General features: G+C 41.0%; 1 protein-coding gene across 1 annotated transcript in view; it reads right to left on the reverse strand.

The window, feature by feature from the left end:
- Positions 1 to 15,946, reverse strand: part of BRINP1 (bone morphogenetic protein/retinoic acid inducible neural-specific 1) — a 203,960-nt gene that overhangs the window by 142,056 nt on the left and 45,958 nt on the right. The window contains exon 2 of the mRNA XM_011960549.1: positions 305 to 572. Coding sequence (XP_011815939.1) covers positions 305 to 522 — 218 coding nt within the window. The 5' untranslated portion in view covers positions 523 to 572. The remainder of the gene's footprint in view (positions 1 to 304; positions 573 to 15,946) is intronic.

Here is a 15,946-nt window from a genome sequence, read left to right on the forward strand (position 1 = left end):
ACAATCAAAACCTTTATCTGATGGTTATTAGAAGGTTTAAATGAGATAAGGTATAATAAGTATTAAGATCCCTGCCCAGCATATAAATAAGTACTCAATAAATATTAATTATTTGATCGTCTCCTTGTCATTGCTAATATCTTCTGCAAAGAAAAAAAAATTTTAAATCAAAAACAGCTTGTGGAAGGAGCACAGACCCTTGACCCAGACACTTCTGTACACAGCAAGGGTTGCACCAATCAATGCCTGACTCCACAAAGCACAATACGAATGTAAGGCAAGGGCTATTTAGCCCAGGTCTTACCTGTATATTTTATATCTGGTTGTAAATCCTTGACGGTGTCTTTCCACAAAGGATAGGTAGCTCCTGGAGTGGTGGAAAGGCCCCCTGTCTGAAATGAGCCAATCAAATTCCTTGGAGACATGTTGGTCTGTCCCAGCTGGTTCCTGGTGGGAGGGCTGCACTGAGATACGGCCCCATATAAACAGGAAGTAGAGGAGCTCAACAAACCTCCAGTTCATGCTTTTCTGCCGGCCTTTTTCCTCTCATTCTTGCTCCATTCTGTGGAGTCCTATAGAAGAAAGAATAAAAAAGAGAGAGAAAAAAAGAGAAACCAAAGAGAGAGAGGAGAGGGGGAGAGGAGTAAAAGACAGAGAAAGACACAGGAAAAGAAAAAATGTGATTAACACATCTTCATAATAATACCTTATGTCAGTAAAGTGCTTTAAAGTTTACAAAACCCAGTATAGTTCTGGTTAAAAACATAGAATCTATGGAAATCTGGGCCCATGTTCCCATTTTGCTGTTCACATATTGTCTAAACATATACAAACTGTTTGGTCTATTATGGATGCAGTTTTCTCGTAAGTAAAACAGGGTGAGCTTACGAGCCCATAGCTTGGCACTTGGCACATCGTAGATGTTCAAGGAAGATGTGTTGAAAAAATGAATAAAATGAATTAATGCAGAAACAGAGTCTCATACACCCAGTATGAGACATGGAGACGTAATTCAAGTGACTGTACCAGTTAATGTCTTCACTAACAACTTGCCTCTCATAAAGAGGTATCAATAAACAAGAGTTCCTTTTCCTTCTCTCACCAGGCATGTATCCACTGAGTACACATTTTGCTTTTGCATGAACAGATGAATGCACAAAGTCTTGTGATGGATTGTTATCATGACTATCTAGGTTGAATACTTTAGAGATGAAGAGTTCATGGAGCTTGCTTACAGTTCACTTCTGCAATGTTCAATGGAATGTCTCCCAAACCCAAAGAAATACGGCCAGAAAATTTGTCTTTGGGTGACTCAGCCTCAAAGGTTGCGCAGGGTTCAAAAGGAAAATTGAAGGCGGTAATTTTGTCATGGGTCTTACATGCTTCTTTTATTAGGGGGTATTATGGCCTAGTGGTGCTGCGAGGGTGAAATGCTTAAGACTAAGGGCTAGCTTTGGTAGAGAGGTTCCTTGTGGAGAGAATAGACCAGAAATCACAGGGTCATGCCAATTTTGTAAACAAAATTTACACTTTTTGTTTTGTTTTGTTTGAGATGGAGTCTCACTCTGTCACCCAGGCTGGAGGGCAATGGCACAATCTCAGCTCATTGCAACCTCCACCTCCAGGGTTCAAGCGATTATCTTGCCTCAGCCCCTTGAGTAGCTGGGACTACAGTCATGTGCCACCACACCCAGCTAATTTTTGTATTTTTCATAGAGATGGGGTTTCACTATGTCGGCAGGCTGGTCTCAAACTCCTGACCTCATGATCTGCCCTCCTTGTCAGACTACTTACTCGCTTAAATGTATGTGACCCCATCCTACTTATTCTAACAGAGCTTCTTTTACTCCATATTGAAAGGCAGCTTTAAATCCAGTTTGTATCTGTTAGAAACAGTAGTATTTCAGGTCATGTATTTAACTTTTCTGACTTTCAGTTTCCTCATCTGCAAAATGTGGTTAACAATAGCACCTACACTCAGAACCAAGATGACAATTAAATGATATAATTGCTCCCTCTTGTGCCTGGCATACAGTAAGTGCTCAATAAATAGCATGTATGATGATGAGGATAATGATGATGAATGTCAATACTGATGTCAACTTATTCCCTATGAGACAGTGTTTTTGTTTACCTGATCCCCACTGCCTGGCCAAACCCTGTTTATATCCTTCAGCAGCCAGCCGAGGTCATGTCCTCAAAGGTCAATTTCCTTTTTTATTCATTTAAAAAAGTGTTATTTGTTTACTCCTCTGAGCTATAGTTGCTCATTTCCTGTAACTGCATTTTAGCCCTTATCATCTTGTATAATGCTTACAGGCATACTTCATTTTACTGTACTTCACTTTATTGAGATTTGCAAATATTAAAGTTTTTACAAATTGAAGGTTTGTGGCAGCCCTCGGCCTACCTAGTCTGTTAACACCAATTTTCCAACAATATGTGCTCACATCGTGTCTTGGTGTCACATTCTGATAATTATCAAAATATTTCACACTTTTTTATTATTGTTGTATCTGTTATGGTGGTCTGTGGTCAGCAAACTTTGATGTTATTATTGTAGTTATTTGGGGGCACCATGAACTGGACCCATATAAGATGGCAAACTTTATCGATAAATGTGTGTGTTCTGACTGCTCCACTGACTAGGTATTCCTTTTCTCTCCCTTTCCTCAGGCCTCCCTACTCCCTGAGAAACAATAATACCAAAATTAGTAAACCTACAATGACCTCTAATTGTTTAAGTGAAAGGAAGAATCCTATGTCTCTCACTTTAAATCAAAAGCTAGAAGGCTAATATCCAGAATCTACAAAGAACTCAAACAAATGTACAAGAAAAAAACAAACAACCCCATCAAAAAGTGGGCAAAGGATATGAACAGACATTTCTCAAAAGAAGACATTCATACAGCCACAGACACATGAAAAAATGCTCATCATCACTCGCCATCAGAGAAATGCAAATCAAAACCACAATGAGATACCATCTCACACCAGTTAGAATGGCAATCATTCAAAAGTCAGGAAACAACAGGTGCTGGAGAGGATGTGGAGAAATAGGAACACTTTTACACTGTTGGTGGGATTGTAAACTAGTTCAACCATTATGGAAAACAGTATGGCGATTCCTCAAGGATCTAGAACTAGATGTACCATATGACCCAGCCATCCCACTACTGGGTATATACCCAAAGGATTATAAATTATTCTACTACAAAGACACTTGCACACGTATGTTTATTGCGGCACTATTCACAATAGCAAAGACTTGGAATCAACCCAAATGTCCATCTGTGACAGACTGGATTAAGAAAATGTGGCACATATACACCATGGAATACTATGCAGCCATAAAAAAGGATGAGTTTGCGTCCTTTGTAGGGACATGGATGCAGCTGGAAACCATCATTCTTAGCAAACTATCACAAGAACAGAAAACCAAACACCGCATGTTCTCACTCATAGGTGGAAACTGAACAATGAGATCACTTGGACTCGGGAACGGGAACATCACACACCGGGGCCTATCATAGGGAGGGGGGAGGGGGGAGGGATTGCATTGGGGAGTTATACCTGATATAAATGACGAATTGATGGGTGCTGACGAGTTGATGGGTGCAGCACACCAACATGGCACAAGTATACATATGTAACAAACCTGCACGTTATGCACATGTACCCTAGAACTTAAAGTATAAAAAAAAAAAAAAAAGCTAGAAGGCATGGCAAAAGGCAAGACAGGGTGGAAGCTAGGGCTCTTGCACCAGTTAGCCACGTTGTGAATGCAAAGGAAAAGTCCTTCAAGGAAATTAAATGTGCTGTTCCAGTGAACACATGAATGATAAGAAAGCAAAACAGCCTCGTGTTGAATGAAGAGAATTTTAGTGGTCTGGGTAGCAGGTCAAATCAGCCACAACATTCCCTTAAGCCAAAATCTAATCCAGAGTAAGGTTCTAACTCTTCAATTCCATGAAGGATGAGAGATGTGAAAATGCTGCAGAAGAAAAGTCTGAAGCTAGCAGAGGTTGCTTCCTGGGGTTTAAAGAAAGAAGCCATCTCTATAACATAAAAGTACAAGGTGAAGAAGCTAATGCTGATGCAGAAGGTACAGCAAGTTATCCAGAAGATTTAGCCTCGATTATTGATGAAGATGGCTACCGTAAGCAACCTATTTTCTTTCTTATTTTGGAGACAGGGTCTTGCTCTGTCACCTAGGCTGGAACGCAGTGGTGCGATCTTGGCTCACTGCAACCTCCACCTCCCGGGTTCAAACAATTCTCACGCCTCAGCTTCCCCAGTAGCTGAGATTACAGGTGCACGCCACCATGCCCAGCTCATTTTTTGTACATTTAGTAGAAACAGGGTTTCACCATATTGGCCATGCTGGTCTTGAACTCCTGGCCTCAAGTGATCTGCCCGCCTCAGCCTCCCAAAGTGCTGGGATTACAGACGTAAGCCACCGCACCCGGCCAACAACCTATTTTCAGTGTATACAAAATAGCTTTACACTGGAAGATGTCGATGATTTCCATAGTTAGAGAGAAGTCAGTGCCTGACTTCAAAGCTTCAAAGGACAGACTGTCTCTCATTAGGGGCTAATGCTGCAGATGACTTTAAGTTGATGCCAATGCTCACCTACCATTCCAAAACTCCTAGGGTCCTTAAGAGTAGGTTAAATCTACTCTGCTTGTGATCTAAAGCCTGGATGACAGCACATTTGTTTACAACATAGTTTACTGAGTATTTTAAGGCCATTATCCAGAACTACTGTGCAAAAAAAAAAGATTCCTTTCAATATTATTGCCCATTGACAATGCATCTAGTCACATAAGGGCTCTGATAGAGATATACAAGGAGATCAATGGTGTTTTCATGCCTGCTGAAACAACATCCATTCTGCAGCCCATAGATCAAAGCATGATTTTGACTTTCAAGTTTTATTGAGAAATACATTTCATGAGGTTAAGAGATCGAGACTATCCTGGCCAACATGGTGAAACCCCGTCTCTACTAAAAATACAAAAATTAGCTGGGCATGGTGGCACACACCTGCAGTTACAGCTACTTGGGAGGCTGAGCCAGGAGAATCACTTGAACCCAGGAGGCAGAGGTTGCAGTGAACCAAGATCGTGCCACTACACTCCAGTCTGGCGACAGAATGACACTCCGTCTCAAAAAAAAAAAAAAAAAGGAAAAAGAAATACATTTTATATTGCTATAGCTGCCATAAAGAGGGATTCCTCTGATGGATCTGGGCATTGTAAATTGGAAACCTTCTGGAAAAGAGTCACCATTCTAGATGCCATTAAGAACATTTGTGATTCATGGGAAGAAGTCAAAATATCAACAGTAACAGGAATTTGGAAGAAGTCAATTGCAACTCTCATGGATGACTTTGAGAGGTTCAAGACTTCAGTGGAGTAAATCACTGTAGATGTGACAGAAATAGCAAGAGAACTAGAATTAGAAGTAGAGCCTGAGGATATGACTGAATTGCTGCAATTTCATGATGAAACTTGAACGGATGACAAGTTGCTCTTTACAGATGAGCAAAGAAAGCAGTATCTCGAGATGGAGTCTACTCTTGATGAAGATGCTATGAACACTGTTGAAATGACAACAAAGGATTTAGAATACTACATAAACTTCGTTGATAAAACAGTGGCAGGATTTGAGAATACTGACTCTGGTTATGAAAGCAGTTCTACTTTATATAAAATACTATCAAACAGCATTACATTCTACAAAATTATTTCATGAAAGAAAGAGTCAATTGATGTGGAAAATCTCATTGTTGTCTTATTTTAAGAAATTGCCACAGCCTCCCAACCTTCAGCAATCTGACCACCCTGATCACTCAGAAGCCAACAACATTGAGGCAAGACCTTATGCCAGCAAAAAGATTTTAATTCACTGAAATTTCAGATGATCATTAGCCTTTTATTTCAGTAATAAAGTGTTATTAATAAAGGCATATACATTGTTTTCTGAGACACACTGCTATCCTACACTTAATAGGCTACAGGATACTGTAAACACAAGTATAATATGCACTGGGAGGCCAAAAAATTGGGGTGATTCCATTTATTGCAATATTTGCTTTATTGTGGTCATCTGGAACACAACCTACAATATCTCTGCGATATGCCTGTGATTGTTTCTATGTCTGTCTTGTTCCTTGGGCTGTAAGCCTTTAACTGGAAATAATCTTTAGAAAACTATGGCTACTCTCGCTCAGCTGCATGACTCTGGACAGTCATGTCTTCTCTCCAGACCTCAGATTTTTATGTTTTCCATGTGAAAATGTGGTAACGACACAAACAATTTGTCAACTGTAAACCCATCTATACACATGATTAAATATGACACCTCATTTGTCTACTTTTCCAGCTGAATATGAAAGATAAAGCAAAGCTAAGAAAGAGAAAAAAAAAATGTAAAGAGAGATGTGATTTCTTGCCCAGTTGGTTATTTCTCTCTGTTGCCCATTGCACTGTTTTGTCATGAGTTGCTATAAAAATTTGCTTGTCACTGCAAGTCTCAGCTGTCAGGGGCAAAGGAGAAAGGTACGTGAGCAGAGTGAGCTGGCAAAAGCTGTGGCCTGAGGTCTTGTTCAGAGCCTAAAACAAAGCCGTACATGTTGAGTGCAGAACAGTAACAACTACAACTGCCAAACTGTCTGCCAGAGCCCCCAAGTGGCAAGCAGGGGATGAAGGCGATTGTTGGGAGATCCTGGTAGTGATACAACACACTGAAGTCACAGCGTGTCACCCACACAGCCCTTCTATATGCCTTCTATTGTAAACTGGTGCAAAGTGGGAGCCTGTGAGAGAATGCTTAGCTGTTAGACTGTTTGCAAAGAAACAAGACTCAGAACACTGCAGCTCTCAAAAGTGGAACAAGGTCATACATGGAAGAGAAATGTGGATGTGTGTGTGTGTGTGTGTGTGTGTGTTTGTGTGTGTGTGTAGGAGAGTGAGATCTCAGCCTATAGTCCCAGAATTAGCTGAAATTTGAAAGATTTAACTCAGTACTTCCCAAGGGTGGACCTTTTGCTCTCCAGGGAACATCTTTGATCGTCACAACTGAGGGGATGCTGCTGGCATCTGGTGGGTAGAGGCCAGGGATGCTGCTAAACATCTTACACTGCACAAGACAGCCCCCACAACAAAGAATACGGGACCCCACATGTCAATGATGCAAACATTGAGAAACCCTGCTCTAATCCAACTCCTTCTTACAGATCATAACCTGAGTGGCAAATTCGGCTAGACTCCTATCTTCTAGTTCTCAGTTAAGAGTTCTTCTCATTCTGCCACACTACCTTGGCCAGGCACTGGGCACGTATGGCTGTGTTTCAACCTGCTTTGTTCTTAGGGTCTGTAATACAATCTACATTTCCTCAGGTAGAGATGAATGTTTCAAGTCAGAATATATCTCTGTTGATTTAGAACATCACAGTAATCTGCAGAGCACCAGAAATGAAAATGAAAGGTTCTATAGAGTCCTTGACTCTATTAATGGAAATGGGTATTTTGTTGGTCTGGAACAAGGAGGAGTACATATGTTACCCATATATATATATTTGTTATGATGGCAGGGAGTGACTCCCATTGTGTAAATAAGACCATATTACCACCAACTGTGCTGGAGACTCGAGATAATATGAGAGTCACATTATTGGTATTTGTTGAGCATCTACTATATGCTGGCTTTAAAATGGTTTGTTTTCTTGGTAGTTGCCAAAGCATACAGTCCAGAGCAGTTACAAATAAAGATGTATTCCACAAAATGGGTACAGTTATCCAGTTTAACAAATGAGCACCTTAGGACTCATAGACATTGAATAACTTTCTCAAGATCACAACTCTCAAGTGTCAGACTTGGGATTCTAACCTGTGAATATCTCATTACACACTCTGTACAATCTCCAGCATTCCCCAGCCCCATCTCATTCCAGCTGAAATTAGATCCTGCTCTCCAGAGATTCAAAATATAATGGGGGAGTCACATCCAAGTGTGAACAATTCTAATATGAAATATGCTGCCATAAATACTATAATAAAGAAAAGAAGTCCAGTGGAGGAATGGGAGCCAGAGAAACTGTTTTCAGCAAGGGCACCGAGAGAACCCCATAGAAGAAGGACAGTACTTGAGAAGGGTTTCAAATAGCATGTACAGTTTTATTAAGCACACATGGGGAAAAGGAAATTTCAGCAGAACAGACAGCCTACAAAAGCCTTGAGTGGGTGAGAGAAGGCAGGAGAGTCATGAGGTGTGTGCTGGGGATAGCACACCAGGTGGCAGAGAGCTTAGGGAGAACCAGAGCCCTGAGGCAGCTGATCACCCATCTCTCACTCTGTCTCCCTCTCATCAAATGAACTGTGGATTTCATTTCTGTACTATCTTCTAAGGTCAAAAGGCATTGTGGATGTTCAATAAATTTATCTATTCATTCATTACCATACTGAACAACTATTATGTGTCAGGTACTCTTCTAGAAGATAGAAATTCAATAGTGGACAGAACAGCCAGGGCCCTCAAAGAGCTTATTTTTGGTTAGTGGGGAGAGGGGAGGAAACAAATGGGCACTGACTCTACATGTGGTGGGTGCAGAGTGCTCTGAATAAAACCAAAGCAGGTCAGAGGTCTGAGAGTGGAGGTGCTGCTTTCTATGCAAGGGTGCTCAGGAAAAGCATCTCTGATAAAGGTGCTTCCAGGTAGAGACCTAAAGAAAGTAAAGAGATGACTGGTGGAGATGCCGCAGGGAAAAGCAATGTCAGTGGAAGAAAGGAAAAGAGACAGGGACAGGGTGGGTTCAACGCTTGACTATAATCGGAAGTCAGGTTGCATTTCCATCTCCCGCAGGGAGCTTATACTTTAGTTGCTGTGAAAGTCATTTTGAGGAAGAAATCACACATTAAGTGGACATTTACTATGTGTCAGAAACTGCACTTATTGCTTTACACATGTGACCTGTGGAAATACCAGGAGAGGGAGGAGTTATGGTACCCATTTTATACATGGTGAGGAGGGGAAACTAAGGTTCAGAAAGGCGAAGTAACTGGCCTCATACCACAAAGTTGGCAAACAGCAGATTTAGAACTGGAGGCTGTGATGCCTAATTTTGGAGCCCCTGACCACATGTGTCTATCAAGAGCTTTCAATATGGCTAGTCCAAATAGAAGTGTGCTATTCATAAAAATACACACCAGCGTTTCAAAGACTTAGCAAGAATAATGGAATTTATTTATTTATTTTTAATAAATTAATTTATTTTTAGTGTTTTGAGACAAGGTCTCACTCTATTTCCCAGGCTAGAGTGCAGTGGCACAAATACAGCTCACTGCAGCATTGACCTCCCCAGCTCAAGCGATCCTCCTGCATCAGCCTCCCGACGAGCTGGGACTACAAGCACAAGCCACTATGCCTGGCTAATTTTATTATTTTTTGTAGAGACTAATTTTATTATTCTGGGGAAGCTCAAGCCATCCTCCCACCTTGGCCTCCCAAAGTTCTGGGATTAAAGGTGTGAGCCACCATGCCTGGCCAATAGAATTTTAAATAGCCCACTAATGTTTTATACTGATTACATGTTGAAATGTTATGATCTGGGAAATACTGAATTAAATAAAAAATTAAGGTGGTTGCTAGAAACTTTAAAATTACATATGTGGCTGGTATTCTACTTCTATTGGGCAGCGGGGGCCAGGATGAACCCTCATACTCTATGACACTGCTCCAGAAGGTCATTCATCCATCTCCACATTTTTACCAACAGTGTAGAACCCAACTTATTCTCCCTTAGAGTCATTGGGTTGAGCCAGTCTCCTCTTGCCTCCAAAATCAACAAATTAACAGTAAATACAGTGGAAATATAAATTTCCATGCTCAAGGGCCACATCTCCCAATCCCCATGTCCTAGCAAACAGTCTTAAATATCTATCACTATGCATTTCAGAACTGTTGTTCTTCCAAAAGATTCACAAAGGGAATTTCCTGCCATTGGAGTTTAGAGCTTGTGAAAGGGAGGCTGGTTCTATTCTGAGTGCTGCCCTTGACCTCCTGCGACCTTCGATGAGTCACAGGCCCCTTGCTGCATAGGGCTCTGGTCTACCCAGAACCGCCGACACTGGCTGTGGCGTGGTGAGCACGTGGGGCCCTTGGCTGAACTGTGCTATATATAAGCCTGCAGTGTTATTAAGGGAATTGGGTTCATCCCACACAGAGTGCATTCTCTAATTGTTGCTATTGTAAATTATTTACATCCGAGGCACACACTCAGGAGGAGGAGATGAGAGAGAATGACCTTCCAGCAGCGCTGCTACCAAGCTCATCCTCTGGAGCTTTCTGCATGGATTGCTGGGCCATGACCCATATTCTGGGCCAGAGGTAGAGGGAATGCCTCCTCCCTCCCTCCGCCCAGGTCCCTGAGAAACTGGGCTGATGATGGGATCTGGGAAGTTAACCCACAATATTTGCCTCTTAAACCTGAGTCAACTGGATAATCTCATCTAGGCTTAACTCTCAAATCTGCTTCTCCAGATAAGACTTTTCACCAATAATGCAGACCTTCAAAGCTGAGTGACCTGGGGCATGTTATTAACCCCCTCTGTGCCTCAGTTTCCTCATCTGTAAAATGTGGGCAGTAACAGGGGGATGCACATCTCTTGGGGATCAGATCCAAATTAAACATAATTTTAAAATGTAACTATTTTAGTTTCAACTGAACCCCAAAACTATAGCTACCATATTCCAAACACAGGTGCATGACCATCACATAGGACTTATAAAAACAGGCAACCAAAATGCACTTTTTGGGGATTCTTAACTTCTTATGCACATCACAGCATGAAAAGTAAGATGCCAGGACTAGGAGCGGAGTTTGAGTGGCCTCTGACAGTGCTGGGCCCCCCTTCCTACCCTCTAAACTTCCCATGGGCAGAACGGGGTATAGAGGCCCCTCACCTTAAGCTTCCACAGGACAACTCAAAGAGCATGGCAAATGTTTCCTAGAGCTTGGGGGAACATGGAGAATTGGTGTCTAATCACATCAGAGCAATCTCAAAGAAAACTTTCAAAGAGAGAAATCTAAAGAGAGGCAGGCTAAAACCCAGAAGCAGAGCAGGGGCTACAATTTGGGAAGTAACTGCCTAGTTCCTGGGTAAAAGGAATATGCACCCTCCACATACATCAGAGGTGGGCCACCTGCAAGGGAAAACTGGGTGAGGTTGCCTTCAATCCTGACCCAGAAGGAGAGGCAACGCCAGAGACAAGAAACTGCAATAATCTCCCTGCCATGTACCAAGGGTCCAAAGGATGAGTGACAGGCAAGCAGCTGAAGATGCATTTTCCTACATCAAAGGAATCACAAGTAAGAAATCCCAGAGAAAAAGGAAAACTCCAAAAATACCCCAGATAAATGTTGCCAGTAAGAAAAGGTTAGCATTAAACATCTGCCAAGGCTGCAAAGTACCGATGCCAGATCATCAGAAAATACTCATCAAGGAAGAATCCTTCTACCTCTTCACTTCTCCATTGTGGCCAAACCTTATGCCTTGAAGAAGTCAGAGGTCAAGGTTAGCAAGATGGAGGAGGCATGGTAAAATTGTAACTTGGGGAAAGAGGAAAATCTGGAGGAAGAGTGAAGTTTCCACTTTAAATAAAATATTTGTTGTAATATACTGAACTGGACACATTGATTACTGAGCAGAGACTATGTATGAAGAATAGAGGTGAACCCCCCAAATTTTAAAAGTCACCTGAAAAAATTGTGGTCTTGCCTTAACTTTCATCCAAATGTCAGCGGAAACCTGATCCAAGAGTTAAGTTTAAAAGTGGGTGAAAAGAAGCAAGTGGTTTTTGCTTTTGTTTCTTTCTGATTATGCCCTATGAATCCTGTTTAGCCAAAGGGAAGATTTCATGGATTAAAACACCTTCGTGCCCAACTCAGTACAAAAGTCCAATTAATTCCAGTGAGAATTTACTGATCAGGGTACATAAGGCAAAAAAAAAAAAAAAACTTAGAATTTCTAGTGTACTTATTTATTACTTATCTTCAAGACTCATCCCAAATACCAGTCACAAGTCACCAATGGTCATGAAGTGAAGAGCAGAAGCCCCACTGCACTGTGGGTTCTGTCTTCCCTTTGCTTCCCGGGTATTGTGATAACTTGGTGTTTTTATCAGTGCCTGGTGATACAGAGTTTAGGATTGTAACATCTGACTTTAACCAAAATGAGCAAGTGACTTCAAAATACTACTGGGAAGAAACTTTTAATTGGCAAAAATGAAAATAATTCAAGGCAGCACAAACAAGAAAATGGTGACGGGCCAGCCACCCTACAACGCTCAATCAAAAGTGAGATTTAATCAGGTTTATCAAAAATTGGAAGATTCAAGATAATCATGAAGACTAAAGTATGGATTTACGTCTGCTATCATTAATGCTGACCCTTGCTCTAAGTGGATCTTAAACACTGGGGAATTGAGATATTAGCTAGTAAAATTAATATGTGTAAATAATTTACATAAACACATTCATATGAAGGAATATTGCCAAAAATTTCTACTGATCGCTACATGCGTATCTTACAAAAACATTCTAGAAAACCCTGGAATGGCCGGGTGCGGTGGCTCATGTCTGTAATCCCAACACTTTGGGAGGCCAAGGTGGGCAGATCATGTGAGGCTGGGAGTTTGAGACCAGCCTGACCAACGTGGAGAAACCCCGTCTCTACTAAAAATACAAAAATTAGCTGGGTGTGGTGGCACATGTATGTAATCCCAGCTACTTGGGAGGCTGAGACAAGAAAATTGCTTGAACCAGGAAGGCGAAAGTTGTAGTGAGCCATTGCACTCCAGCCTGGGCAATAAACTCTGTCTCAAAGCAGACAGAAGAAAGAAAGAAAGAAATAGAGAAAGAGAGAAAGAGAGAAAAAGAGGAAGGAAGGAAGGAAGGAAGGAAGGAAGGAAGGAAGGAAGGAAGGAAGGAAGGAAGGAAGGAAGGAAGGAATCACTGGAATGAGTGTTCATTATAATTTATATATTTTACATTATTATTTTTAACCACATAATCAACATCTCTAGGAAATTCCACAGGCTTCTCAAACTCAAAATATCCCCAACTAAACTCGTTATCACCCTCTCAAACTTTCCTGTCTCCCAGTATTCCCCATCTAAGTAAACTACACAATCCCCCATCTAAGTAAACTACACAATCTCCCAAATCATGCCTGTGAGAAGCTTGGGACTTTCCCTTTTTCCTCCACCCTATTTGGCCACTGCCACTGCAGCCACCACCATCTCCACATCCTGTCAATTTACTTTGCTTTCACATCCATCTACTTCCTTTACCAGTCGTATCTGTCTCCCTTCTCTGTAAACCTCAGAGCAATCTTACACTCATCCCTTTGCCTTACACACTTCTTTTCCTAAGCCTATCCTCGCTTGACACCTGTCATTCCATTTGGAACATGACTAACTCTCACTTGGATTATCACAACCATCTTCCTACTGGTCGTCTTGCTTCATGTCTCTCTACCACCTCCACCCTAAGCATTTGTTGCCAGAGTGATCTATCAAAATACGGAAGTAACCATGACACTCACCTAATTTAACAGATCCAGCCATTCCCTATTGATTGTTTTACGCCTTAGTCTTGCATTCAACAATAAGCTGAATCCTTTTCCTACTTTCATGCTTCCACACCCCATCCTCAACTCATCTTGTTCTCCAGATTCTCTCCCCAGTTGCACCAACTGAACATACTGTAAATCTCCATGCCTCAGTGCCTTTGTTTAGACTGTTCCCTCTCCTTGCAATGCCCATCCCTGTTTCCCAACTTTATAATAGGCAATTCATGGCTAAATTTATTAGTAAGACTGAATGAAAGATTATTGAGCATGTATTCCTTGCTAGATACTATGTCAGACTCTCATGCCCAATAGCATTAAATCCACAAAACAATCCCATAAGATATTAAATTGCATTATTTCAACTTTTGCAGATGATAAAGCTGAAGCCCTTTTAAAGTAACTGATTATTTTTCCAGTGTCATAGTACCTAAAAATGGCAGAATTGAAATTAAACCTAAACCAATTCCAAGTGCTATGACTCAGGGTTTTAAAACAGTAAGCTGAGAAACCACATGATCCCTAATTGTAGTTTTCTTATTTTGATCAGTGTGAACTACCACAAATCAACTGTAAAAATGTTAATAAAGAGAATTTCTGATAAATCATCTTAAAGCATGAAACTCCTGGAAATAGTGAATCTAGAGAAGTTCATGGAAAACGCAATAAAAAATAAAATATGTAGAATAATTATTTTTGTAATTTTTTTCTGTGATCCCAAGCATTATATTTTATTAACAATATAAACTTAAGTTATGTATAACATCGTTTACTTTTTAAATATTTCATTTGGACCCACATTTAGAAATGTGAGGGTCTAAAATCAGGGAAACTGCCTTTGGAGTTTTCTCCCCAAATTATCAACAGTCTATGCAAGAGATCTTTCAAAAGGGGAAGTGAAATAAACATTTTGGAGTGTTTATTTTAGGCCAGTTTGCTAAAAATCAGTAGATATCTATTGAGCCTCTATTCTAACGGGCTCTCACAGTCCAGAATGCAAGATGGACATAGAAATAGGCAATTTCAGTATAAAGTAATAACAGAGCAAAGACAGGATATGTCCAGGGTTCTGTGGAACATGGGCCCCTAAACTAGGGTCTCTGAAAATGCTTCCTCGAGACGACATCTAGATGAGGCCTTAGAAGACAGAGAGACATTTGTGAGGTAATGAAAAGTTTGGCCTGCATTTCAGGCCAAGAGAAGCATGTGAAATGGCATGAAGGAGTGTGTTGTGAGTATGGAATCTACAAACATTTCCCAGTTGCTGCAGTGGGAATTTTGAGGCAGAGAGTGGCGGAAGATGAAGCAAAACCTCAGTGGGATCACTTATTACATAACCATATCATTACCAACAACTGGTAGTTTCTTGAGGACCAAGATTCTTTTTTATTTTATTTTATTTTAGTGCTGGGGTACATGTACAGGATGTTCAGGTTTGTTACCTAGGTAAACATATGCCATGGTGGTTGGCCGTACCTATCAACTCATCACCTAGGTATTAAGCCCGGCATGCATTAGCTATTTTTCCTGATGCTCTCTCCCACCCTGCCTTCCCCAGGCAGGTCCCAGTGTGTGTTGTTCCCCTCCCTGTGGAGGACCAAGATTCCTGTTTCCCCTTCCACGTATGTCCAGCATCTGGAACTAATTATTGGGTAGGTACTGAATTAATATTTATTGAATGGATGAACTGTACAAATTGAGAGCTAGGATTTACTCCATGGGATCACAAGGAACCATGGGAGGCTTGTAAACACAGTAGCTTTATGTCAGAGTTTCATTTCAGATGAATTATTCCAACTGCAGTGGTTAGTGAATAGATTTAAAGTAGGATAAGGAAGCAAATGAGGACACTATAGATTATATATGGTCTGAATGAGACATCTTGGATTAGATGAAAAGAAAAAAATGAGAAGCAAAATTAGCAAGATTTGGTGACTGGGTGGGTGAAGTGAGAAAAGGAAGATGCATACAATGACTCCTAGTCTGTTTTGGTAAGCAGGTTAACGGTGGTGTTATTCATGACAATAAACAATAACGGAAAAGGAATGAGTTTTAAGTAAATGATGACAAGTTCCCTCTTGGATCTGTTGCGTTTGAGGTGTCTATTGACATTCAAGTTAGGATTTCTAGTAGACTATAGAATCCTTGAAAAAAAAAAAAAGAAGAAGGAAGAAGGAAGAAGGAGAGGAAGAGGAAGAGGAAGAAGAAGAAAGAAGAAGGAGGAGAAGGAGGAGAAGGAGGAGAAGGAGGAGAAGAAGAAGGAGAAGGAGAAGGAGAAGAAGAAGAAAGAAGAAGAAGAGGAAGAGGAAGAG

This window comes from Colobus angolensis, unplaced genomic scaffold (assembly GCF_000951035.1).
Source record: "Colobus angolensis palliatus isolate OR3802 unplaced genomic scaffold, Cang.pa_1.0 Scaffold514, whole genome shotgun sequence".
Lineage (NCBI taxonomy): Eukaryota > Metazoa > Chordata > Mammalia > Primates > Cercopithecidae > Colobus > Colobus angolensis.